General features: G+C 39.8%; 1 protein-coding gene across 3 annotated transcripts in view; it reads left to right on the forward strand.

Annotated features, from left to right (window-relative positions):
* kaznb (kazrin, periplakin interacting protein b) overlaps positions 1 to 27,350 on the forward strand; it is a 123,570-nt gene that overhangs the window by 14,551 nt on the left and 81,669 nt on the right. For all 3 annotated transcript variants that reach the window (XM_037101955.1, XM_037101958.1, XM_037101959.1), the window contains one exon: positions 10,247 to 10,404. In XM_037101955.1, coding sequence (XP_036957850.1) covers positions 10,247 to 10,404 — 158 coding nt within the window. The remainder of the gene's footprint in view (positions 1 to 10,246; positions 10,405 to 27,350) is intronic.

Consider the following 27,350-nt stretch of genomic DNA (forward strand, 5'->3'; position numbering starts at 1 on the left):
GCTATTTAATCCCCATCTGTCTCATTTCAAGTTTGTTGAGTTGTGTGCTACCTGCCGTTGTGCTCCCGTAAAAAGATACTCTGACCCACTTTCATCCTCCCTGAAAGACAGGAACAGACACTCACTCGCAAACAGTCCTAATTGGGCTCCAGCCTTGTCACCGGTTGCCGCCTGTAGGCCCCGGCTCTCGGAAGGCACTCCAGCATGCAGCCTCTGGATTTTTAAAATGTCATGTTTGAGCTCACTCAGGTCTGCTCTAACAAGCAGTGTTTACCCCCTATTCTGTGAAAAGATGAGAGGGTCCTCATTTCCCCTCTTCATACCAGCTGATTCGGAGAGATTTCTTCTTCTTCTGTCTGAATCTTCAAAGTTTCTCTTAAGTCTCATTTTCATGCTTCATGGATGCTGCTGAAAACAGTTATTAGCGATGCACCTTGGCTTCCTCGGTCCATTTTGTGCTGGAGTACATTTCCTATTGCTGCCGATGAGCTGCCAAATGTTGACGTTGTGTTGAGATTTGTGCAACACAGCTACGCAGAGGTGGGAAATAAAAATACTTTGTGATTGTACTGAGGTAAATTTTTTAGATATCTGTTCTTTATTCTAGTACGTATTTTTCTGACAACTGTTCACTTTCTGCTCCTTACATTTCCAAAACAGACGTATTACTTTAGTGTTAATGAATTTAAGGGGAATTATCAATTATTTTTATATGGTATCATTACCAGTAGAAATGTCCTTCAGTGGGATAGTTGTTTACACTTACTTGATTAAAGAAGTTGAATCAGTACTTCTACTTCCATCAAAGTTTTTCTTGCCACAAGTATGTGTACTTGAGTAAAGACTATGTGTACTTGTGCCATCTCTGCAGCTAAGACAGACCAGCAGCACCTTTTTTTGAGAATTATTGTATCAGACAGAGAGGTGTCTCCAACAATAGACTTATAAGAACACAATGCAAACACATGATGCTTTATGTAGAGTATGCTTTTGTCTCTCTCTGCTGCTGTCACTGTCACGGATGCTATTTTTCTCTACCTCCGCCCACAGCTCAGTGCGAGTAGTTCAGATCTGTTCTTATCAAAGAAATTTGGGGGAATACATGGAGCCACTTGCTGATGCTGGAGCCGATTTGCAGGGAAGTGTGTACACCAGTGAAATTAGTTAAACACGGTGACTCCTAGTGTGCATCGAACAACAAAGCGTTATGTAAGAAGACCCGAGGGTGTTTTTTTTTTCCTTCAATTTATATACTTGGCTGTAAAGGATTTTGCTGCTTCCTGTGCTGCTCCTGCTCTGTAATTGAATTAATCTGTTATAAAAGATGTATCATGAACGGAACATTAATTACCCCTGACCCATGACCTTTTGTAAAAGCAGACACTTACATAACCAGCCCTTTCTGCCGTTACACACCTCATTACACCTGATACATAAACCAGAGCTGCTCTTTATCTGTAAATTAAATACCTGTGGGTGTCTTGGCTGAGTGGAGGAATCGGAGTGGTTTCATTAGGTGCTGAAGAGGAGGCCTCAGGCAGATTATCAAAGGGCCATCGGAGGCTTTCATGTTCAGCCGATGGTTCAGTGCCCCCCCCTGAGATTTGCTTTTGTAAAGTCTTTGAGTCAAAGGAAGAAAGAGGAACCTGGATGGCTCTGTGCTGATCTCTTGTGTTTCTCACTAGGTGGCACACTGATCAAAGTTATGCAAAAAAAAAAAATCAGTGGACGACACTTTACCTTAGCTTTTTCTGGACTTGTTAAGGGCCATATTTTAACTATGCATCACTAACAGGTTTTAGAAAGATCTGCAATTTGTGACAGCCTGTTATCCTATAGGGATTTTTAATGCTAAAAGTGCAATTTGTGGCATTTTTATTTAGATTAAAGGTTGATAAGAATGAAACAGAATTTTTTATCAAAGCTCAGATTAATTATTTACAACCTTTTAAATACGTGATGTTTTGGAATCATGTCTCTGAGTCACGGCGTGGAGGCAGCAGCAGAAGTTCTGAGGGGTCCAACACGTGTTGGTACACATGTCTTTGTCACTTCTTCACTCGCGGCTGTTCTGTCAGTGAGACGGCAAACAGAGGTACATTCTCATTTCATGTGGTTGCAGCATGTATCAAAGCAACCAGGTGGTGGCAATGTTGCTGTGGGCAAAATTAAATCCCTCCTGCAGTTTCTGCCTTCACACTGGAGCCTCATGCTCAAATGCAGAGCTGGCTGACTTTGTGAGATGCAGCTCTGACCATCTGAGTGGTCTGGAAGGATTTGACCTCAGCTAACCGTCTATGAGCTCTGTCAGAGGGAAGCTTAGATTGCATATCATGAATTTGTATGTCAGAAATTGTGCAAAGATATCTTGAAAGATAATCTGGCTGAGACCTTCAGGATTAATGTCCCAAGTTGAGTGAAGTGTTTGATCTGTTTGCCCGTAGCTGGTACATTTTCAGATATGCAAATCAAAAATGGCATCATAATGTAAGGACTTCAGATTCATGTGAGATGTAATCTGTGCTGATCTCCAAAAGTATGCAGTCTTGAGAAACACCACAGTTTTCTGTGGTGGTTTGAAAACAGTTTGCACTTGAAGAGTCTCGCTGTTAATTAGCAGGCTCACGCATAATAAGAGTAAATTACCGTGTGTTTATTAGTTAACAGAGCTGAAACAATGAGGGGAATTGAATCCTTGATTTGGACAGCACAAACAGTTTTGAGATGTATGAGGAAATTATTATGAAAATGTGAGTCACCAGGAGGAAGGTTTTACTCTTCTGGTTCCATTCTACATTTTAACGTATTGCTTCCTGATGAGAGCCCGGAGAATCTGCAGGGAGAGCTGAAAACCTTTCCTGCCCCGCAGGCCTCATTGTGAAGATGTTTCCCTGCGGGCTGCCCTCAAGGTCTTTACTGTCTTACCTTCAACAGCTTTCACTTGTTAAATTGACTGAAAGGCAGACAAGAAAATTAGGAACCCGTTTGAGAACAAATTAGATAATTCAATTTTTGCAGCTGATTCCAAATCCCAATGTTAAAGGGAAATTCCATCATTTTCAAACCAATGGCACTATATTTACAAGAGGATCTTATTATTTAACAAAAAGGTCTCTCTCTGTAGGAATCGATTTCGTAATATTGTCAGACACAACTTCAGCCTGGGCAGGGGCAAAAATCAAGCACTTTAGATGAACGATTCCAGCCATTGCAGCCATGCTGAGATGATCTACTGTACCAATTCCAAAACTTTTGGTAATTATAAATCATTTACATTCCATAACATGTAGATATAGGTTTAAAAATAACAGATTTTTTTAGGGTGTTTCCTGACACCTAGTATAATCTTATGGATTTGATATTTAGAGAACACAGATTATGCTCATGTTCTCAGTATTTTCACTTAACAGTTACAGATAAGGCAGATTGCTCCTTAATACAAGGTGTTATCCTACACAACATTGTCACTGTCAGTCCACCACTTTGATCCAGACTCAAATCTTAACTATCATCACATGGATTGACATGAAAATTGGCTAAGACAGTCATGGTTCTGAAGGGATGAATCATCCTGACTTTGTTGATCCTTTGACTTTTCCCCAAGCTCCACCATGAGGCTGACATTCATTTAGAGTGAATTGTGTCACAGAATTTTTTTTGAAGAAAAAGTAAAGAAATGGTAAGAATCACAATAAATCATGCTCTGTTGACAGCTGCATTTGTGTGAAAAGACAGTTAGTCAGTTTTATGAGGGAGCTAAATATACAGGACCAACTCTTCAAGGTTTTGGTGAGCCTTAAAGGTAAAAACATCACTCTTTGTCACATGTATAATCGTTCTAATAACATACTTTCACAGTCTTAAACTTGGTACATTTTGACGAAGGGCGCATTTATCGAGATGAAACATTTTAGTTTATTTGAACTGATAAACATATGTGTAATTCATGGCACAATTCAAATGGGATGAAATAATTATTTGTTTATTTGTCTCTTCACTGTTCATTACCATACATATTTTTTCTGAAATAAGGTACAGCGGTGGTCCACTGGACTGTGGCTGTGACTCAAACATTACTGCTCGATGTCAGCATGTTTGTTTTGTCATTGTATGTTACCATGCAGACACCAGCATTAAGTGAACAGCTTCAGGAAGCTGCTAGTATTGCTATAGACTCTGATGCCTCTTTAAGATTGTATTCCACTTTTGACCAATTTAGGAGCTATTTTGATGGTTTTCCAATAGATCTATTAGAAACACAAATGTATTCACAAGCCTAAGACAGACAAAAATCACACATATTGTATATAATTGTTCATGGACTGCCAGCTGGATGATGCTTCCTTACATGCAGTGAGGCGAGATACAAACTACAACAGACAAGTGTGATATTGCTTTCTGGATCTGTCTGAATTGAGTGTCCGGATACAGATCTGATCAGATCAGGTACAATTTAGTGCCTAAACAAGCCAAAACATGCCTGTTGTGGCGTGGGAACTGTGGAAATGAGAATGAAATGCGGACCTGAGGGATCCTATCGCACGCTGTGGATGGAGAAGAGACGCCTGGCAGTCTGCCTTAGCCCCTGTTTGCCTGATTGTTTTGGGCAGATTCTCTGATTTCAGCTCTGGGACACAAAGAAACAGAACCAGTGTAGTTTGTTTTTCCACAGAGGTCAATCTCCTAAATCCACTGTCACAATTATGTGCTCCATGTTCACATATACCCAGACAAAGCTCTGCGCACACAAAAGCCCCCATCTGCTCTGCATCAGACATTAGTGGGCACTAGCCAGAGGGAAAGGATCAAATGCTTGTTGAAAGAGTGTGGAAGCATGACACTGGAGTGAAATGTAAAGTATCTGCCATGTGTGTGTGCCAGACATAGAGATAAAACAGATTTGTGGAGCATGCTGTAACAGGCATGCAATGCACAGAAGATAAATTCTTTCAAATTAATCCAGTTCTGAACCGTCTTCGTCTCAGAGACGATGTATCATGAGATGATCTCCAAGTTTTCCTTTGGGGGAAACTGTCCAATTTCTCAGGGGAATTGCAACGCGCAGCGGGTGAATTGGACAATCCTGCAGATAGCGATGCAGAACAATGGAGCAGACAACAAAATTACAGGCTTGTGTTGATACTGTCAGATACAGAGGGGGATTCAGTTATTTCTATGCAAACTTTGCTAAGCTATAATTGATCTATCCAAATCCCCGCGTTTGAACAAACTTGCACTTGGCTTTACAGTGCCATGTTTTCCCAAGCTATAAAATGAACATTCGCCAGCTCCCGTCCCGAGTATGAGGGGTGGTGTCATACCCACGGTTTACGTTCAATTCAGGCTTGTGTCCACCACCAAGATTGTGCTGTATATTTATCTGGCACCGGTGTAATTGAAATGTAGCCGAGCTCTCCCCCTCTCTCTCCGGATGGCCTCAAATTCTCACAGACTCCCTCGTCCTTTCATCCGACTCAGGGTCTTTTGGGGCTTGAGGAGTGAAGTTTTTGGAGTTTCCTCAAATTGCTTTGGCAGAGGCTGATTGGCTACTCCGACTGTAACCCCAAAAGTGAACAGGAGCGAAATGCTTTTTGACATTTTTTTCTCATCACGCTTCCTGGTGGGACAGCTTGCTGAGCTCATTAGAATATATTTTACTGTATTCAACACATCTGCATTAAAAACTCCCCTTGATCGTGTTTTTTGTGTGATTTCACAATTTAACAGCCGGAATCAGTATTTTTCCTGGTAGAGGTGTTACATTTTATGAGTGATGTGTTTTGTGTTTTTTTTTTTCATATGCACATTATATTCTCCTTTCATGAGGACTGTACATGCTGACAAAACAGCGGCATGCCTCATTAGAGTTCATTGTTGACGTTGTTGTGCTCCTGTGGGTGGCTACAAAGATTGTAATGAGCTGTCCACATCTTAGAGTCACCAGCAGCACTGGGGCACCTGTGTGTGGGAGGGCGCTTCACAAAACAATACAATACCCCCCTGATTTAAATGATCCTACATTTTACATAAAAAGCACAGACGTGAAGAAATAACAACCTGATGGAGGAGGATCTTGTGTATGTATGTTTAAAACAAAGCTCTTGGAATAAAGGATTTAACCATGATATGTTGCGGCAAGTAAATCGAAGACACATGAATTTTATACATTTGTGTGACGTTTCTTCATGTCTTATTTATTGTCACATGGCTGTAGATATATGCTATGTGAAGACAAATTGAGAAAACCAGTTGAAAGTGCAGATATGGAGTTTTCACACAGTGTCTCATTTATATCTGTGGAGCATACAGACAGTTTTTAAAAGACATTTTTAAAGCTGTGAATTATTCATATTTTCAGTGATATAAAAGCATACATAGACTTTAAATGAGAAAGGGCAGGAAAACAAGTTGGGAAAAAACATGTAAATATTCTGTACTGTGGTTCTATGACCTCTACCAAGGTGGTTTTGACCTCGTCAGTTATTTGTTTGTTTGTTTTGTTAGTTGGATTGTCAGCAGGATTACACACAAACTACTGAACAGATTTCAATGAAACTTGGATGGAGGATGTGTCTCAGCCAAGAGTTGACTCACATTTACTTTCAGTGCACCTATGTTTAATGGTATATGTGGATTTTTTTCAACTAATTACAAAAAAATCTGTCTTGCAGTGGAATTAACATATTATCTGCCAACTTTTATCGTGACGGCAAACTGGCTGATACAGATATACAATTCTTTTCAAATTGTACATAATGAAAGCGTAATTCTACAAACATCGAAGCCTTGTCCCTAGAGCAATCATGAAAATATGTCTCCAAATAATCTCAATTCTCATCAACATTCCTCCCCTGGCTTCTACTCTGTATTATTAAAACGCTCAAGTTCACAAATGGTCAGCTTTAGCAGGCCATTTTGAATTCCTACGCTGGCTATTGTGTCTGATCAGTGATGAGAAAACGAGATTTGACATTTCCTTACATGCATAATCAGCAGAGGACCGATCATTCCTGTGCTGCTGCCTCATCTGGTTTTTCTCCAGCCAGAAGAGTATTAAACATGCAGGTGGCGGTGGTTGAGACCTGCAGATGCACACCTCACAGCTGTCTTAACGCTGATCAACCTTGTCAGCAGCTGAGAGTTTCAGCATTTGTTGTTATTTCATGAATGAGTTCAACCAGTTATTACAACAAATTCAACATGATGCGTTGTGTCTGTCTGATGCTTTATGGGTTTGATCGTTATATGGTATGTTGACACGTTCATGGTGGTCAAAGCAAACATCACGTTTATAGAAAGCCACCTGTCTCCTCCATCATGCATCACAGTGCGCTACAGAATACATTAAATGTAGAATGAAAGTGGAGCAGAGAGGAGAGGAGGGAGTGTCTCTTCTCCCAGTTTGACAGCATGTCATTTTCTGCAAGCAGCGTGCCATTACGCTGACGTGTTTGGCGTCTTCGGGTCAGATAGGTACACCTTGTAAATGTTGAATGTGAAATTAGAATCCAATCGCCAGCCTCTGCCGTAAACATTTTATTTCCCCCGCCTCACCCACCCTGGGCTGATTTGATGTACGCCGTGCTGCCTGCAGGGCCGCAGTGAGCTCGTAAACATGCCTCTTTTTGTCGTGCTGCTGCAGTTCAAGAGAAGGCTGCAAGGTGTGGCCATAAATCTTTGATCATTCTGCCAAAAAGTCGACCTTGGCTGTCGCCCGTGAGTCACACGTCACCTCAGTCGCTTTGTCACTCTCAGGCCTGAACTGACCTCTTTGCCTACTCGTAGGTAGGTGTTTGAGAAAGGGATGTTGATTTGGAGCGGGTGTCCTGACCTCCTTCAGACATGCTCTCTCTGTAATGTTGGCACAGTTGGCCCACTGACAGAAAATTAATCAACTGATGGATTTGGTGATTTATCAGACCAAAAAATACCAACCATTTGCTGGTTGCAGCTACTCAAACAGGAAGATTTGTCGCTTTTCTCTGTTATAAATCATTTTAGATATAATACATTTAGGTTTTTGTCTGATTTGAAGATGTCAGCTGTCTCCGTCCACTCTTTTTAGACACTGCATAGATTAAACAATCACATTAACAATATCAAATCAAGGAATCATTGTCGTCTACTCTGTTTGAGTGGCATCATCATAATCAGTTTGTTATGTATCTGCTTTTCCTGAATCTTTATTTCACGACCCGATTATCGTGGCCTAATGATATCTGCTGAACTTAAAAGTGTGCTGTAAGTCAGATTGATCTTTTATGGAATCCAAAAGCTCAGGTAGAGGTGCAGGTAGAATATCTCGCTTCCGTCTGTCATCTCTTCTGAAAGTAGCAACACACTGTGGCAGTAGCTCACTGGCTAGTTTCTGCATCGTCTTCCTTTTTCCATGCAATGGCGGGTGATAATGCACATTGAGGTGTGTACCTACTGTGACAAAACTAAAATGCAGAGAAATGTAAATTATTTTAAAAAGCTCTGCAATAACCAATTTAACAGATATTATCATATGTGTATTGTTTGCATCAATATTTCATCTTTAAAAATGACAGTACACTGAGTGAAATATTCAGACCAAAGTCCATGTGTTTTCATTGCGGCACCATTCTACTGGGAGTGTTTTCGTCATTTTGTGCACTTCCCAAGATTCAACTTGTTATTGCCAGCATCTCTGGAAACAGTTTGCCTCAATCATTGAAATCATTGATTACCAGTTGAAATGAATGTTTTCATGAATATCTTTGTCATTGTTATCAGTCATTTGACAACATTGTGTTTTATGATGTAAATGAATGCAGCCACTACTTGTCACACTTATTCCTCGTATCCCTGCAAACAGCACTTACACAAAACTGAGAATGCTCGCAGTGAGTTGTCCCTGCGTACCCTTATAAAAATGAAGGGCACTAATAGGAATCGACTAATTGCACTTAATTGGCTCAGATGCAGCCGCCTCTCTCTGTCTGTAGTCTACAGGCTTTGGTCTCACTTTTAGCACATTTTAATTACTGTATAGTACTGGTAGCTAAATCTATGATTATACCTTATAATCATTCATTATAGTTGATCTTGTTACTGTTCTGTGTTATGCTGGGAGCCGATTGTTGAGAGTGGGTCAGTGGATTCTTAGTGGACAAGCCGCTCACATACAGCCAGTAAGAAAGTGAATAATACATGTAAATTGCTACATATTGTCTCATAGGGCCCCTTTAGTAGTATGACTCTGCAAAAGAAACTAGTTACTAAAGTTATCAAATAAATGTTGTTGAGTAATAAGTACTTTGCCTCCAAAATGTAGTTAAATTGAAGTATGCATAGTAAAATGCAGAAAATGGAAACAAGTATAAGCACTTCAAGATTTTAGTACTTGAGTGGATTGTATATTCTTACATTTCATCACTGATTGAGCTAATCTTTGGCACTCAGGTTTTCATTTTTACAGTAAATGTATATCGGTTATTGGTCTCCTTGATTACTAATAATCAGTTTCAGGATTGTTCTTGATTTTTGGTCGAACCCTAGTTTCTATCAATTAAAAACTTGGACTAAAAGTTAGGAAAAAGGTTTGTGTGTTTGAAGAAGTGTTTGATGCCTTGTGTTGAGCTGAGTTATTTCCAGCCTATGGGCCGCTGCTTGTTTTCAACTGGAGAAAGAATCCAAAGAAGAATCAATCATGTAAATAACTATAAGCTGCATGTTATTTATCAGTATGTGTTTCCACGTCTGTTGGGCTTCTCTGACAAAATGCTCTTCTATCACCTGCTGGCTTGGTATGCATCAGTGAAATGTTTCAGTATTGATCAGATATTTCTACATTACCACCCACAGGCTCTGACCTTAATGGAAACCTCTGAGCAAACTCGAGCTCTAAGAAAACAATTCTGAACTTGTGTTAATGTAGGCTCGGCGTGAAAAGAAAAACAGACAGATTTATTATTCAGACTGTCTCCATAGAAATGGATTACATACAGTAATGGGTTGACTGTGAGTATATTGGTAATGGGTTTAGCCTAATGATGCCCCTCTTGTCTAAAAGAGGGATTATTCTGAGGAAGAGAACAATGGACTCGACTATGGCCGTGGATAAAGGAAATCACACAAGTCTGATCCAGAAAATCCCTCTAGAGAAGGAAGAATCAAACTCTGGGGCTTCTTGACCCACATGGCAGTAGAGGAGATCATAGAACAGCTATTGTGAATGCGTGTATGTTTTCACTAACCCAGGACTCTTTTACTTCCTTTGCAGCGGTCCAGTCTCTCAACAACCTGAACGACCAGATTGCTCAGTTTATTGTGACCAGGCCTTGCAGCCTGACCGATGAGGACGAAGCCTTCATCCCCGGAGAGAGGGACACCTTGAGAAAGTCCATGACTCTGATGAGACACCTCCTTGTGGATGCTCAGGTACAGCCTCTGCACTCCCAACAACGTTGCTAGTTGGAGGCTTGTCTCTATGCTCAAGATTATTTTTAGAGAGAAACTTTCACTGTTCAGTCCAGAGAAAGAAATATTACAGTACTGTTGCTGGGACTGATGACTAATCACCGATCGGAGATTTCCAGAGGCACACAGCAGGACACTAAGTATTACAAGAGGAATTTTTCCCAATTATCTCGACCTACAAGCAGGTTTTACTCATACAGACAGCACACTGACTGCTCGGTGTGTTCTGGTTTAGGTTTTTTAGATTGCTTTTCAGTTTCTAAGACACAGAAGAGAATGATTTTTTTTGTAATGCAATGCATACAACTGTGCCCAGCTCACAGGGCTCAAAATCCACCATAAATGCATTACGGCATCAAAGGGTTAGGTATACATTTTCACCGATCGATAAAAAACTTTAAAAATATAAAACTAATCAAGGAAAATGACATACCTTCAACACCTGCAGATAAAGTATGAAATTACTTGCAAAAACAGTAATACTAACCAAAACCCTTGTCTCAGCACTACAGTATTTTATTCATTGTAATCCTGTTTTGTCATGTTGAAATGTTGATAATGTGTCAATTATCTGTGCACCCTTGACATTTACTATATACTACTGGAGAAATCACATGGATTACTTACTGGAGTAAGCATTAGTTAGATAATCTTTTCAGGCTTTTGATACAAAACCAGCAAATTGTATTACTGTATTATGCTCATTTTCACTTACATGATTTCATTTTGGGTCACTACTAGAATGGGTTTACATGGTTTAATGCTTTAAAAAGCCATCCGTTTTCTCATACTGTCCAGTGCTGCAGCTCTGTATTACCCCTCTGTCTTAAAATGCTCCTGTCTTTTTTTAGTCCCCCCCCCCCCGAATACCCAGTCTCATCTGATCGGTCAGTTCACACACACCCATGACCCAGCACTGCTAACAACAACAAAGCAACTGTGCTAAATGAATTCGTACTAATTCTAAATACTCTTACCTACTCTTACTCTAGTAGTCTCTTGTAGTACTTAAATCTAGTAGTCTTACCTACAGTAAGTAACTCTTGGGCATACATTATGTAAATGTGTGACTCGGTGATGTAGTGTGATGTCACAAAGTCACTGAATTGAAGGTTGGACTGCTGACAGCAGCATATCAGTGTGACTTCTGCTCAAGGTTAAATCTAGTGTATTCATGAAACATTTACCCTCAGCCAACAGCTCAACCAGTACAAGGCTTATATTTTTTCTCCTCAATAAAAATAAAGCAAAGTAATACAATCTTTTCCTCTTTCTCGTCTTCTGCACAAGAAGATAATTCATCCTTATTATATTGCGACCATTTGTCCTTTTATTCATATTACTTCTACATTTTGATGAATGTCTGATGAATCTTGACAAAATGATGCATTCGGGTCATCCATTAGCACCATCATGATGGATACAGAGTCCCTCCGCCATTCTCCTGGAGATATTTTCTCCGACACAGTGTCATTGATTAAAGGGAAGGTAATTCAAGAAAAGGCCATTGCTTTCACCTCAGCTCAGCCGTATGCAAGCTGGAGTGAAAGATTGTTAGCCCGCGGTCAGTTTTTTTCTGTTAGTCGGGAATATAGCATTGGGAGGTGATGGATGAGTGAGAACCTCAGCCGCGGATGGAGTGCCGATTATCTCCCAGAGAAGTTGTAAAAAAAAAAAAAAAAAAAAAAAAGTTTTGCCGGTAGTTCAGTGTTAAGTGAAGCGCTCAGACACCAGTCAGCATGACAGATCTCTCTGCCTGTTGGCCTTGTTCGTGTCAGACGGTACACCCAAAACCTTTACATGCAGTTTTTTTTTTTCATCAGAAGGAGAGTCAAGTGGAGGGCTCTGTCAGCTGAGAGCATGTAGCTCTGAACTGTCAGAGGACAAAACAGATTAACACTGGGAACTGACGAATGACTGACAGCTGCTGTGGTGATATGTTTGTTTACTCAGAGGCCACAAGAACTAATAGCCTGGTCCTTTTTTGGATTGCGTGGTAAAGTCTGTTCCCCCTTTTCCCTCCACTGCAGACAGTGTTTGGTGCAGTGCTGTGCTGGATTAATGCCTTGGTGAAGTCATGGTTAGGTTTTGCAGAGATAACTGGTTGGGGTTGTGAAGGAGGTTAGAAATCTTGACTGAGAAGCAGACTTGGACACAAAACTAAGATGGTTTTACACTTTAAAGCTTTCATCTTTCTTCACTCTTCCTATTTTCAGCCATTGCTGACTGCAGCTTTTGCTGGTTAAAAAGGAAAGCATCACTGGTGTATCTATTCAATATCTGGACAGCTGTACTGAAATATTTGACTGATTGGTACACGGGCCCAAATTGACCATTGGGAGGAACTGAAAACAGTCCCACTGTCCTGCCTAACCGACAGGACCGAAGTGTCAGCTCAGCATTGTAACAAACAAACAAACAGCTACAGCTACAATCATGTAGAACTGTCTGTAACCACCCCTCCTGCAATGATATGATATGAGATATATATATATATATATATATATATATATATATATATATATATATATATATATATATATATATATATATATATATATATGATCTCCACCTGTTATCACACTCGAATGTTCACATGCATCAACTGGCTCGTCTGGCTGTTTGGAGTGAGCCAGCTCATTTGGCTCAGTTCAACAAAAAGAACCGTCTCTTTTTGGCTCCCAAACCAAAATCCCATTCAGTGCCACTTCTGGCTTCTACAATTCAGATACATGTACTGATGTTTTGACCAATTGATTGGTATGTGTACACAACACTAGTGTTTGATGGAAGCATTTGAAAATATTTCTACTCTTCTCATGTCAATTTTTTTCCAGTCCAGTAATGGGATTTAGATGCTTGTGGCTGAAACCACAGGTATTGAATCAGTCCACATTCTTCAAGGAACTACTGGTAGCAAGAGACAGCCTGGTTTAGGTGTGAAGACCCAAAAGCAACAATGACGGCTGCTCAAGCATTTAGTGTAGCTGCTATAGCTTCGGTTCTATCAGACTTGGAGAGTTTATTTCATTGAAAGAAGAGCTGAACGCTTTTCACAAGTCAAGATATCATGTCAAGGGTCATATTACTTTCACAAGACAGGTTACTTAACTCTGTAATCAAGTTTGTCAACCCACTTTGCTGTTTTAATGCTTACCTAACATATTTGTAAAAAATAACTAACAATGGATTGATTATTCTGTACTATCAAGTGACAAACCACTTACAATTTTAATGTGACCTGATAAAAGGTATTAATTCGACATATATATTTTTAAAAGCAGCTCATGTACTTTCAGAGACAAAAAAAGGTAATTGAGTATGGGTTGATGAACAAGGCTGAATAGATTTTAATTATCTCCAAATAATAAATATGAGGCACTTTCATTTTAATGTTAATTTGTGTCAATATGTAAATAACTTGCATGTTCAAACACAAGACAGTGTTCAAGAGTGTTGATGTGCCCATGATGGGATCTGACATGGATCAATTTTATTTGTAAAAAAAAATCCTTTTGACACTAGTATTGATGCTCAGATCAAGACTTCTTATCACTTGTATCAATACATATTTTGTCATTCAGTCTGGAGGACTTGATGTTTTTGCCTTCTTTCACAACAAAAGCTGCTTAGAGACCTTTGAGCTTCAGTTATTTATCGCTGTAAATGTTGAAAGTTAAACCTAATTGGACACAATAAGGAATTTGAAAGGATTCAGAGTCAATAACCGGATTTGATGCAGGACTCAGATTTGATACTCCAACCCATGTCTCTGCACATAATTCACCTGATCTGTGCAGCAGGATGGATCTTTCAGGCTGCTTATCATCACTCAGGCTACAATAGGCCGACAAAATAATTGTGGCCAGATTTCAGATTTCTTTGTTCTCTGAGTCTCAGAGGTCAGAGTCAAGTGTGAGCTCATCCCACGTGAGGAACTCGGCTCATCCAGAGGTTTTTGCATTCATGGAGAGTTTCCTCTGTCAGATGGAATATGAAATTAGTCCAGCCCTCACTCTGTTCTACTCTTTTAATGTCTGGCCTCAAATCGCCTGCTATTCTCTCTGCAGGCAAATTACCACAACGCTCTGATGTCCAATATTTAACTTGGTGGTGCCAGTGGTGAGGCTTTTAGTGATGATCAGAAAGAATAATGAACTCTCTGAGGCTTATTGTCGGTAAAGAAACATTGATGTTTTGTATGTGTATCTTTTGGAAACATTTTCTGTTTTAGTTTGTACAAGTCAGCGTTAAAACATCATCAGATGAATTCAGCATTAAAATTTCAAGTCCATGGCCACTAAAGGCAGAAAATTAATTTAGAGGGGATTTGAATAGTTTCTCTTTGAATGCTGTCCCAGAATTGATTGCCTCATTTGTCACTTGCACAGATGAATTATTTATGTCCCCATTGCTGTGCTGGGGTGACTAATCAAATGCATTTCAGTGGGTGTGGAAGCTGTGAATTGATGTAGTGGAACGTTGCACTGCATTAGCAACTTTGGTCCAGGAGTCAGTGAGGCTACAATAGTGACCTGATCATGGCGTGACAGAGGAGACTTTGCTCACCATGATTCTTTAAAAATGCACAAGAAATAGGTGTCATCCTGGGAGAAAAGATCAGTTTAGAGCAAATATTCAGCTCTGTCACCTCATAAACCCTAAGTTTGTTCAAATAGAAACACTTCACCTGAGCACCTGTGAGATTAAAAGGCCTTAGGAGAGTATAACTGATTGGTCCATTGTAGGCCAGATGTTACCTACAATTAGAGTTCAATTCATTTGGGAGTGAAACAATGTGCAGACTCCTTCCAGCTCTTTTCTACTTGTTTTTATTGCCTTTTACTGTTTAACTCAAGTGAAAACAAGCTTCTCGGCCTTGCTAATACTGTGGCTCTAGGACTGTTATTGATGGTCCCTTAGCCACAAACTTGCTATTGTTGTGTCGGTGTTGCCTCTGGAACATCATAGTTAATGTTGCTCCGAGACCTTCATAGTCACCTTTTTTTAATATCTTGTGTTATGTATTTTTGTTGCCTAAAACTGAGCAAACAATGACGTAAAAACTAAAGAAAAAGAGATGGAAATAATAACTGAACTCCTGAACCTTACCCATTTGGCTAACAGCAATCTCCAGGGGCAGACTGTGTCCCTTGTTCATAAGTTGAAACTTCTGTCCTGGAACATTATGTTCTAAGAACAAGATAATGTTGGTCCACCACTTTGTTCCTGGCTGAAATGTCTCAACTATTGGATAAATTGCCATCTAGCATTATTATGGGACTTATTATGGACTTACTTATTATGGGACCTGTTTTTTTTTACTGTGTTTATTGCAGAATTTACACAGTCATGATCACAAATACTCTAGCTGTTTTTTCCCCATTTTTCAACAAATAATGATAATAATAAAAATAATTACATTAATTTGAAACACAGAAAAAATGGTGTACATTAGAGAAAACTCTATTAAACCAAAAAAAAGGTAAAGAAATGGAGGATTGGTATGGGTGTTTGTATATGCACAATGAGGAAGAATTAAATGGGGAGACAAAGATACATCCTCGATTCAGAATGTGTAGAGGGATTCAGATCACGTCACTGTACTAGTATTTATTAACTAGTGCAGGGCTATAGATATATTTCTTTGGGATGTTATTTGTTCCATCATGTAAATTCCCCATAACTTTTGAGTCCATTTATTGTATGTTGGGAGGTCAAGATTTTTTTTTGCTGCTGAAAGCAATATTTGTAAAATACATTTTTTAACTCTCCTATCAGTGTCTTTCAGGTTTCACTACCACTTCACACTTTTTTTTGACTGGACTGCAGCAAAGCAAGACTAGACTTATAACAGGAAAGTCTGTTCCTGACTGTGATGCTGGGACTCTATAAGCAATCTTCTTTTTGGGCCAAAAGGGATTTCTCTCGTTGCTGCTGTGGCGGTGCCTCGTTCATGTCTACATGCTAAACTAAGATGGTGCAGCACATGAGCATGTTGTCAAGTTGGTGTTAGAATTTAGTTTAATGTTGTTTTATGTCTAACGACAACCTTGAAGAAGGCACCAGCACAAATATAAAGTAACTATTTATCCACTTTTACTGTGAAACTTCAATTTCCAGGGTTAAAGACAAGTGAAAACCTAGCTTGTTTGTTTATATTAACAATTGTAGTTTATACAGTTATACAGCACTCTTCTTACTCATGCTCATTTTCTCCTGCTTTGCAGCCTCACAGTCTTAGAGAGGCCTAATCCTTAGTAGAGTCTCTGGGTTTAAACGAAATCTCAGAAACCTATGAGCATAGAAATGAAACAAAAAAGTTTTGTATGAGCCAGAAATCATAGCTGATAGGGAGTGGTAAGCTGCCAGTTTACTCATTTCAATTACAATGTTGGCAGATCTGCCTTAATTCATTATTGACCAAAGAAGAATTAAAAGAGCAATATGAGCCTCGGCCCTAAGTAAAATAGATTGGTTCTTCAGTTGTAAGTGGGAGAAATGGATCAGTTCAGATCTGGTTCATAATGAACCAAACTGTTTGTCACAGAGATAGAGAAGCAGAGAGCAAGAGATAGCTAGAGACAATGGAGGCCCAGAGATTGAGGAAGAAATGTAGCCCTCTCCTGAAATTGATCCATGATTTCTGTTATTTCTGTTCAGACATTTTGAGTCTAAAAAGCCTGAGATCCTCTTTATGTGCAGCCGTCTTTGTTCTCTAAGTATCTTTGGCTGTTTGAACACGAGTGAACTGCTATTACCTGAACGTGATGGCGCAAACCGCAGCTTTCATCTCAGGCCTCAATTTGACTCTTTTTTTCTCCTTCTTTTACCCTGTTGTATGGAAATCAGTCCAGCCCTAATCCTCTGCATCTATTCCAGTGTGACATCCTTTGTGTTAGAGCGCGAGCTGTAGTGAGCTGGACTTCAAAGAGCTGGGGTTGCTCTTTTCTAACAACTGCACTTTCAGCCAGAAGTCATCTCTCACCAGTATTTCCACATTTCTACCCACTCAGAAACACCAGGGGAACAACAAAGATTAATGGCTGCACATAAAAATGACCATATTGGAGCTGACTGTGGGAAGATTTTAAAACATGTCCGTCACAGCTGATGATTAGGCAGTCTTGAGTGTGGGTATAAAATGACGGTGCAGATTTATATTTCCTGATACGGCATGACAGATGAGATTGTTTTTCAAATGCCGTGAGACAGACACATTCATTTTTTTTTTGTTGTTCCCAGAGCCCATCACATCATTATATACACACTGTAATCTCTCATTCAATCAAACAAATGCTATTTCTGCAAATAAAAGAGGTATCGCTCACCGTGGATGTTTGTTAAGATGACAATATGGCCTCCGTCAGACGAAATGACGCATGCCAGATTGTGAGACTTCATCTTTCTTTCAGCCTCTCCAGAAACCATCTGTTGATGCGGTTCGGGATGTTTAAGTCTGGCGTGTTGGCATGTTTCTATGGAAACCTGCAAGCGCTGTCACAAAGCTGATCTGGATCACTACACGCATCTTCCTGCAGATCAAAGGTGTTCACCTCAATTTCATCGGGGGTTTGGGTGATATGAAAGGGCCTCCTCTCCCTGTCAATCTCCTCTTGAGTGACAGACAGTGTTTGTACTCTTTGCAGCCCTTTTGTTGTCGGGTTGTTTGTGTCTGGCTGATGTGGATAAGTGTCTAGGATTGGTTTGCTTACGCAGGAGAGAGGGCTACGTGTCCTCCTGTGACTTTGTCTGCCAACCACAGAAAGCTTGAAGTTCCTGGAGAGATTCTCACGGCAGATATGCGAGCCCACCTTCCACTTAGCTCTGTTTTGACTCATTCGAGAGAAAAGAACGTGCAGACTCATCTATTAGTCCATTATTTAGCATTCCCTTAGCCTCAGGTGAGCTTCCTCGTGGAGTCGCCTCCACAGGACAGAAACCTGAATAATTCACGAGAAAACATCAGCTTCTGTGTACGCAGCAGACACGAGTGGGGATATTAATGTGACGAACAGCTACTTTTTGTTTCCCTTATCTCAACCTTTTCCACATGTCAGCTCAACCTCCTAAACACAGTTATTCACCGTCGCCGACCTTGTCTTGTTTACTTTAAAACCTTCTTGCACAAGCCCCCCCATCAAAGGCAGAATTTCTGCAGCGAAGCAAAGAGTGTGGAATCAAAGATGGGATACTTGTTATCAAAGCCATTGAGTTCCCTGTTGACCTTAGACAAGATTTAAATGCTCCCTGCCTCCACAGCTTGTGGGGTGGTGCGGGAAATATAAATGACTCTCCCCTCTATCTGATTCCCTGCCAGAAGCAATTGCTGTGAGGAGTCGGGCCAGGTGGGCATCTGGCTAAAAGACACACCATATTTTTATTTTTTTAACACACACACTTCCAGGTTCTTTGATTTGACCATAACCTTCAGTTGTCCACTAATAATTTGACTGTTCTTTAGATCTATTAGTTCTCATTTCTTCTGTTTTTGTAGTCAGTATAAAAGGAGACACATTATGCTCATTTTCAGGTTCAGAGTTTTATTTTTGGTTGCTGCTAGACTAGGTTTACATGCTTTAGTGCCCAAAAAACACTTCAGTTCTGTCAGTTCCCAGTGCTGCAGCTCTGTATTCCCCCTCTGTCTGAAACGCGTTGTCTCTTTAAGGTCCACCCAATCTCCTCTGATTGGTCAGCTCACACATGCAAATGTGTGACATGGTGATGTAGTGTGATGTCATGAAGTCAAAGAATTAAATGTGGGACTACTGAGGAGGCGTCTCAGGAGCAGTGTTTTCTGTGGGAGAGAGAAGCTCTTGTTTGGCGTGGACTTTAGGCTTTTTAACTTAAAAGACCGTTTACATGCGCAGGAACCTATGTAAAACACTGAAGCAATGTAAAAAAAGAATCTTTATCTATAGTCTGCCATCCTTTCCTTTAATTTACTGTCAGCAGAAACAATTAAATATGTTTTTTTTTTCACAAAAACTGAGGTTTGAACATGAAGAATTCCAACAATAGAGAAAAGAATAACAGATTAGAATAAGAGCATCGGAGAAAAGAAAACAAAAATGCATAATACAAAGAAACAATACATGAAATCACATCATACGCATCATAAAACTACTCCCTCTGATGGTAAATCATACAGTGTCACAATCTTGTAATCTGGTCATGTAATCTGGAGTAATGCACTCAAACAAAGAGGCTATCTGCTCGTAATCCCCCCCATGGTAATCAGGCTCAGGAGGTGCAGGGTGTTACAGACCACCAGACCTCAGGATTAGCCCCTTCATTACACCTGTCTCATGGGTCCAGACAGAGTGACCCACTGCTCTGCTGCCCTGTGAAGAGTGCGCCATCAGGTGGTCGGTACAAAAACATTCTCGTCTCTCAGGAGAAGTTTGTCTTAATCATTGGATGTTTTTGTCAGATGTTGGTTTGTTACTGGGATCAGTGGTTTCCTGTCTGTTATAGTCTTTACGCGCTCCAATAATTCTGCACATTATAGTGTTTTTAAAATTATTTTTCTGTTACAGTTCCAAGACTATTATGCAAACTCAAGGTCCCCTGGGATATTAGTTTTTATGATAAAGACTGAAGAGCTTTTGCGATTGAGACATTGAAAAATGTGCTTTATATCTTGGAGTTTTATATTCAATACAAACCATTTAATTGGATGTAAACAGAATTTTAACAAAAAATACAATTTAAAAAAGTTTTGAAATGTTATTATACCTTGGAAAATAAAGTAACTCAGTTACAAAAAAATTCAAGAAGTTTTATGTTCTTTTGTATACTGTTGATGAGACCACTTACACCAACATGTGCGCTAAATGTTAAAGGAAAGGTTCACCAAAAAATGAAAATTCAGTCATGATCTACTCACCCTCATGTCGATGGAGAGTCTGGTGAAATTTCGTAGTCCTTAAAACATTCCTGGAGTTTTACAGCAAAACAGTATTGCAGCATTCTCTTAAACAACTGGAGTAGATGGGTACATTTTGTCTTGTGCTGAAACACACTCATCAAAAAATAAAGTTGTTCTATATACTACAAGTGTTGCTGGAGCTTTTTGACTTCTTCAGACCTCTTTCTCTTCTCTATGCACCTTGGAGATAGGTGAAGCTGTACCAGAAACCCTGACTGTAATCCAAGTCTCCACAAGGAGACGGAGTGCACACTAACTCCTAGCATGGCAGCCATAGTGAAGGTTTCAGCTTCAAAAATTGTGTAGATATTGTCTTCACACTTTCTAAACAATTTAACATGTCCCCATCTACTTGAGTTGTTTAGTCGAAGGCTGCAACACTGTCGGCATTGAGGTGAGTAGATAATGACTTAATTTTCATTTTTGGTTGAACTATTTCTTGAAGGCTAGTGTCACTGTTCTTGTGTCTAGACAAAACCATAGTAGGTCTTTTCTGCACCTTTTAGAAATGCCCATGTCATATAGACACAAGGGCGGTGAACAGTCTGCCTCAGATGACCTGATCTGCTCCCTTTTGTTTGCGTTTGTGGTGCTTTTTTTCTTTCTGATAATGAAAACAACAAACAAACATCATGTTGATATTGTGAAAGCAGACAGAGTGAGGCCAATTGCTAACAGCAGAATCAACAAATGACATTTGAGTCCAGCAAATTCTCAAGAAATTCAGATTTGAGCCAGAAATTACCGAAAATAGTTTCATCTTGGTGAAAAAAGGCCTCGGAATGTAATGTCAGACCAACAGACTGATTGAAATGCAGATGTTTGAATTGCAGCGCACACTGAGAACAAGTGAACAGTATTCCAGTGTGACACAAGTCAGCTTCATCTACTTTATATTCTCATTGTAGCAATTGTTATTTGTCTGTTTCGCAAAGTCAACACAAGAGGGACTGTAGGTAATTAAGTTACCTCTGGCTCTGATACACATTTAATTTCTTGCTACAACAGTGAGCTAGCAAAGCCTGCACATGCCGTGTATGATTCACTTTGCACAGAGACCCAACACCTTAAACTGTCAGGATTCTCCTCATGTTTAGTTCATTTACCTTCAGCTTTCATTGCATGGCACTGCGCTATATTCTATATCATGCTTCGCTCAGCCCTAAATCCACGTGTCTCGCTCAATTTCCCACATCCATGTCATATATTAACACACTTCTGCATCGTCTTGTCACTTATTCGGAACAAGGGGGAATGCTAAGTGCATATTTATTAAAAAGATTTACTGTGCAAATGCAGGAAATTGGATCAGAAATGTCAAACACAACTGCTGGAAATGAAAACCCATTTTCAATATGTTTCCATAAGCCTATTATTAAAAATGGAAGCAGTGGGTTTGGTTGTGCTGTGTACGTCTTCTTGTGTAATGAATCATGTTCGTAATGTGTGACTCTGTTCTTTCCCAGCTTCTTTAGTATTCATGAGTATGATTACTATTGCTCTTCTCGACTCTGAATCTACTCTGAATCCTCTTATGCTCTCCTGCAGTTCTTCATGTATGAATTTGTTAGCTGGTTGTGAAGCTTTGCTCCGCCTGGATGCTCCATTTACTGCAGTTTGGCTGCTTCGGTGTGGACGTGTTTCCAGGGATCTCAGCTGAAAGCCCATCAGCATGCATAATCATGCACCGTCTAATACCGCTGTTGTCAGATTACTGAATCTTAACATTTTTTTTTACAATTCCCCGGAGAGCAGTTCTGCTCTGTCATGAATCTTTGTGATTTTTTGGCGAGCAGATGGTATTTTAATGAACTCCACAGAAGATATTTTAATGTGATGCTTGTCCTTTTGCAACCCTGACATAAACTGCCAAGCAGGTGCTTTTGAAAAACGCTATAATTGTTATTCTTTGGAGGCAAGGTGAGGCTTAATATTACTGTTGTGCACTGTAAATCACCCATGGAGTCACATTTGTGGTCTAAATTCACTTCATTTAAGATGAATGAAAATGTCACCAACAACATTAGGATCTACGTGAGAAGTGTTTCCTTCCCTGTGCGGCAGCAAACAATGATAGTCATAAATAATGTATGTCCATTTTTTATGTTTTGTTTTGAGCTTTCAGGGTGCTATTTATTGTACCTAGGAGTCTTTTTTTCAGTCTGGACATTTACATTTTTATTACAATATTTCATGTTTCCAAAAACCTTCCCAGGCTCCTGCAAAATGAAACTCAGCAGGTTTCCAGTTTGTCCCAAACAAGCTCAATTATGGCTGTTTACTGTTACATGCTAAAGCCTTGTTTGATTTAGAGCATGACTGTTTAGAAGATGTTCCTCCGGTGGAACAATTTGAAAACTGGTGCTCCAAATGGTTTAAATCCTGCCAGCTCCCTGATTCCTTTAGTTTTCTTGTTTTTTTAAGTAGTTTAGTATCTTTTAGTTTAGATCATACTGTGAAAAATATTAAAATCCTAAAATTCAAACAATGAAGTCCAATTTTATCGCACAGATATTTTGGCTTTCTGGTCAGTTTGTCATGTGTCATGTGTTTATAGTGATATTTAAGCTTATGACTTTGCAAAATGAGGGCTCATAGTAGTGATGTGATGATCGACATATAATAATCTGCAGGTTATGCTCTTGATTACTAATTTAGTTGTTAAAATGTCTGAAAATAGTGAAATATAAATATATATAGTTTTCCACCGCCCTATGGGATATTTTCAAATGCTTTGTTTTGTCTGACCAACGTTCCAAAACCCAGACATATTCAGTTTGCTGTCATGTATGACAAAGAAAAGCTAGATCAGTCTATTTCTGACCATGTCCCCTAAAACTTTATATTTAAATTAAAATATACATTTATATCCTGCTTACTTTAAACTGCAAGAGAATAGTTATCTTTCCTTTCCCACACATACAGAAATACTAACTCTAATCTCTGCTGCACTATACTTCCCACAGAATGAATGAGACAAGAGGGTAACACTTGAACACTGGAAAAAAATTTACAGGGCAACATAATGTCTCTTTGGAACAATTTAGTAGCAGTGTTTGGTATATAGGCAAAGGAATAATATAAGGCAGAATATATTATGCTGGGGCAGAAAGTGGACCTCAACTCAGCAATTCTATAAATATTATAGTTTCAGATAGGTGACATTTTACAGTATGATATGCTTTAATGCATTTTCCGTCACATTGTTCAGATATAAGTGAGTGAGAGTTACTACATTTCAGCAGGTTGAGGAGTGGGGAACATTTTGTATGTTTATCCAAAGCGATACAACCGGAAGGCACCCACTGAGCGTCTGTGCATTCAAGTGTAAAAGCTCTTCGCTGCACTTTTCAGCTTCTCTACCTCATCTGTGGTTTATGTTTAAGCATTGGATGGCTCTTCAGGGAGAGGCAGGGTGACCATTAAGCTTTCAAAGCCTCGTGTAATGAAAGGTGGTTTTTAGGTCTTGAAGAATTGCATTCCAACCAGATTGTTATCCTTGGTAAACAAACTGCCTTTTGATTGTGGCTTTAAAGCTGGGGTGATCAACAAATGTTTTTTTCTGTCCTCCACCTTCTTGCTTCACTCCATCTTTATTGTGTATTTGTATGTATAAACAGGAAGACGGCAGACACATTATACAAATGCTAAGTCCATTTTTTTAGATGCACCAACAAATTACAACTAAAAACACAGCAAGGACAACATAACACGGGGCCACGTCTGCAAGGAAACAGCTTGGAGCGTATTCCATCTCTTCAGCATGACTGTAAAATTATACTATGTTAATTAGTTTGCCCACATGCATCATTTTTAGAAACAGAGGAACATTGCATTGTTTTGCTTTCCATGGATCTTAATGTTAATACCCTGTTAAAATCCCTTACAAGAGCTCAACTCCCTGAGCCAGACAAGTTTTAGATTCAGACAAACTAATTTAGCATGCAGATTAATGCAACTCGCAGCCCCTGCAGGAGCCAGCTTATTAAACAAATTTAAATCACATACATTTACAATTAGAATAAGTTGGAGCCATTAAATAAAAGACATAATACAAAAGTATCTCATCAGCACAGTTTGTCTCTCTAAACACATTTACATAAGTGCTTTGCCCTTTCGTTCGAAAGCATATGTAAAGTAGTCACAGCCTCGAACTGTAAAACAGGTTTTCAGTCAGGAGAATGATCTTCTTTTTTCCTTCACTTATATTCACAGATGAGTCAGCCATATTGCTCTAATTAAAATAATCAAAGCCCCACTGTCACATTGGCACTTCCTCAGCCCTGTTGTGGCTTGCGTTTAATTGCTTTTGCATTTTAATGTTTGAGCTATCTCTGTGAGTGCATATGTATGTGGGTCCAGGTGTGTGTGTGTGTGTGTGTGTGTGTGTGTGTGTGTGTGTGTGTGTGTGTGTGTGTGTGTGTGTGTGCCGTGCATATATGTGCATGAAAGACTTTCGATGCAGAACAGTATGCTAAGCCCAGAATACTGAGAGAGTTTGTGCCAGTCTGCTCGTCAGTGTGCCTTTTACTGACTCTCTACTGCACGCTTGAATGTCTTTCAATTTAGTCCCTCTGATAACTCTGCTCTCTCTTGTGAAGATAAATGTTGAAATATAATAAATGACTTTGCGACTTCACATGTTTTTGGCTCCAACCTTGTCTCTCTCGTGCTGTCTCGGTGCCCTTCCATTTCTCTGCTTTATTTATCTTCCTCTCCGCTTCCCTTGTTGCTCATTTTTCAGCATGTTCCTACAAGTTTCATATCTTGTAGTATTAGCTTTAGCAAATAATGGAAGTAATTCCCAGTAGTAATTTGTGTCTTGGGAGCAATTTTTGAATTCTCTTGGTGCCACAGGACTGCTATTGTATCTTTAACAACGCAACAAGAGTTTCGCTCTAATACATTCACAAATTTTGAATCTTATGATTCTTTTCTGAAAAAAAAAAAAAAAGATTAGAGCTGAAAGAAATTACGGTAAGTGCAACTGCCTGCAGTGTGCATTTTTGATAGGAAGTGGACTGAAAATGTCACTTAAACGTGAAGAAATTGGAAAAAGTGTGCAGTGCACTGTCGTGCATACAAAGTAGCTGCATGAGGACAGTGATAAAGCAGTTATGGAGTGATTGTTGTCTCTAGTGTTACTATTCATTGGAACTGTCCTCCGGAGTGGGAACACACGAGAGTGAGATGAGTCTCTTAATCAATAGGCTCTGCAGATGTGCCTTTACACACACCAACAAGGGGATAAGCTCCTTATCAATACACTGTACCGAAACAGCTCTCCGTCAGATATGGATTAATCCGTCCTCAGCACTGCACAGCTTTCCCCCCTAAACCTGTCAGTTATTTGGCTGCAGTGCTACAGTTTACCTGGGTGTGTTCGTCTTTGGTGCAGAAAATTCTTGTTTGGCCTCAGAGTGTTTTCTCTGCAGACTGCAGTGTCTTTGGCCCTATATGGCTTTTGTTACTGTATGCTGCACACCAGCTTTGGTCACTTTAAGGTATTGGAAGACATTTTGGTAAATCAAATTTCTTGACAAGAATATATAAAATTATCAGTCTCATGTTTGTACTGTTGAGATGAAGGAACGAGATATGATGTGTTTTTTGTCAGCCGAGTTGCTAGTTAGTGAACAGAGCCTGACCAGTTTGTCCCAAAGTATTTAGTCCTTGTGCTAAACTAAGCTAACAGGCTGCTGACCTTTAAAATTACTCAGATCTTCAGCATTGCGGGGCCCATTTCATCTGTGCATTTTGTCTGCCAAGGCAGCAAACTTCTTGCTTAGCCTCCCATTAACTTGAACAGGGATAACATGATTTAATCATGTGGCTGTCCTCGACTGTCAAACATTGTTGGATGGAATGGATCAGATTATGATCGTGAAACAAAGTATTCTGCCCGTCTTTTTTCCTGTACAGGTGCTTTTTTTCACAATCGGCTTCATGGCGCCTTTTTTTTTTTTTTGCATTTTTGCATTTTTTATATTTTTAGGGCCGTTAAGTTGTTTGTATGTGTACTGTGTACTGGACCTTTAACTCTCAGCAAGAAAGCTACCCCCCCAGCCCCAAATGTAAGACTGTTTCTATATGATCTTCCTGTCTTTCATTAATTGGGGGTTTATTCTTTCGCCTTAAAGCAGGCATCTCCCAAGCTCTCCAGACAGCGGCCCAGCCCTTTCATCTCTTCATCTGAGGCTGGCCCAGTTGTCTTGGGAGGTGTACTCTAACCTGCTCTCAGCAGCCTGCCATGATTAGCCAATAAATAACTAAACGTGTATCATAAATCAACAGGAGAGCTCTGTCAGGGTGATTTTCAGTGCCGTTGCCCAGTGAAAATCACCCTGCTGCTCTGAGAAAAGGGGGAGAGATGGATTGAGGAAGGGTTGGCGATGAATGAGGTTCTCCGTGTGTTGCAGAAAACATTTTACCTTGAAAGATATCCTCTCATAGCATTACCCAGAGACAGCTCTTTTGCTCTATTGAACAGCTGGTCAGTAGTTATAACCTGCAGTTTTTTCTCATCGGATCAGGACTGTGATAAAACTGCTACTAGCTACTCCAACGATTTGGTGTGAGTTGGCCTCGTTCAAATGGCACTTTAATTATGTTGATGATTATAAAACTGTCAGCTGTCTTTCTTATCTCCCTGGTGAGCTATAGGCACGTCTCCCATTCTCTCAACATCACCATGTAATTGTACCTCCTGCAGAAGTAAACAGAGAACGGTGACAGGAGTGAGGAACTCAATCAGACAGCAGCAAAGTAGCTCAGTCTGTCGCATGCACCTTTTGTTCCCATGCTGCCTCCGTCTGTGATCTCACAGTGATCTGCATGTCATTGGAGATGGCTGCAGCATTCAACTCTGCATGCTCACGTCTGAAGACAAAAATATGAGTGGGGCAGAATGGGATTCAGCAGTCCTATTGCGTTGAAACCTGGCAATGCATTCTGGGGATCACTGGGAGATGAAACA

This window comes from Acanthopagrus latus, chromosome 6 (assembly GCF_904848185.1).
Source record: "Acanthopagrus latus isolate v.2019 chromosome 6, fAcaLat1.1, whole genome shotgun sequence".
Classification (NCBI taxonomy): Eukaryota; Metazoa; Chordata; class Actinopteri; order Spariformes; family Sparidae; genus Acanthopagrus; species Acanthopagrus latus.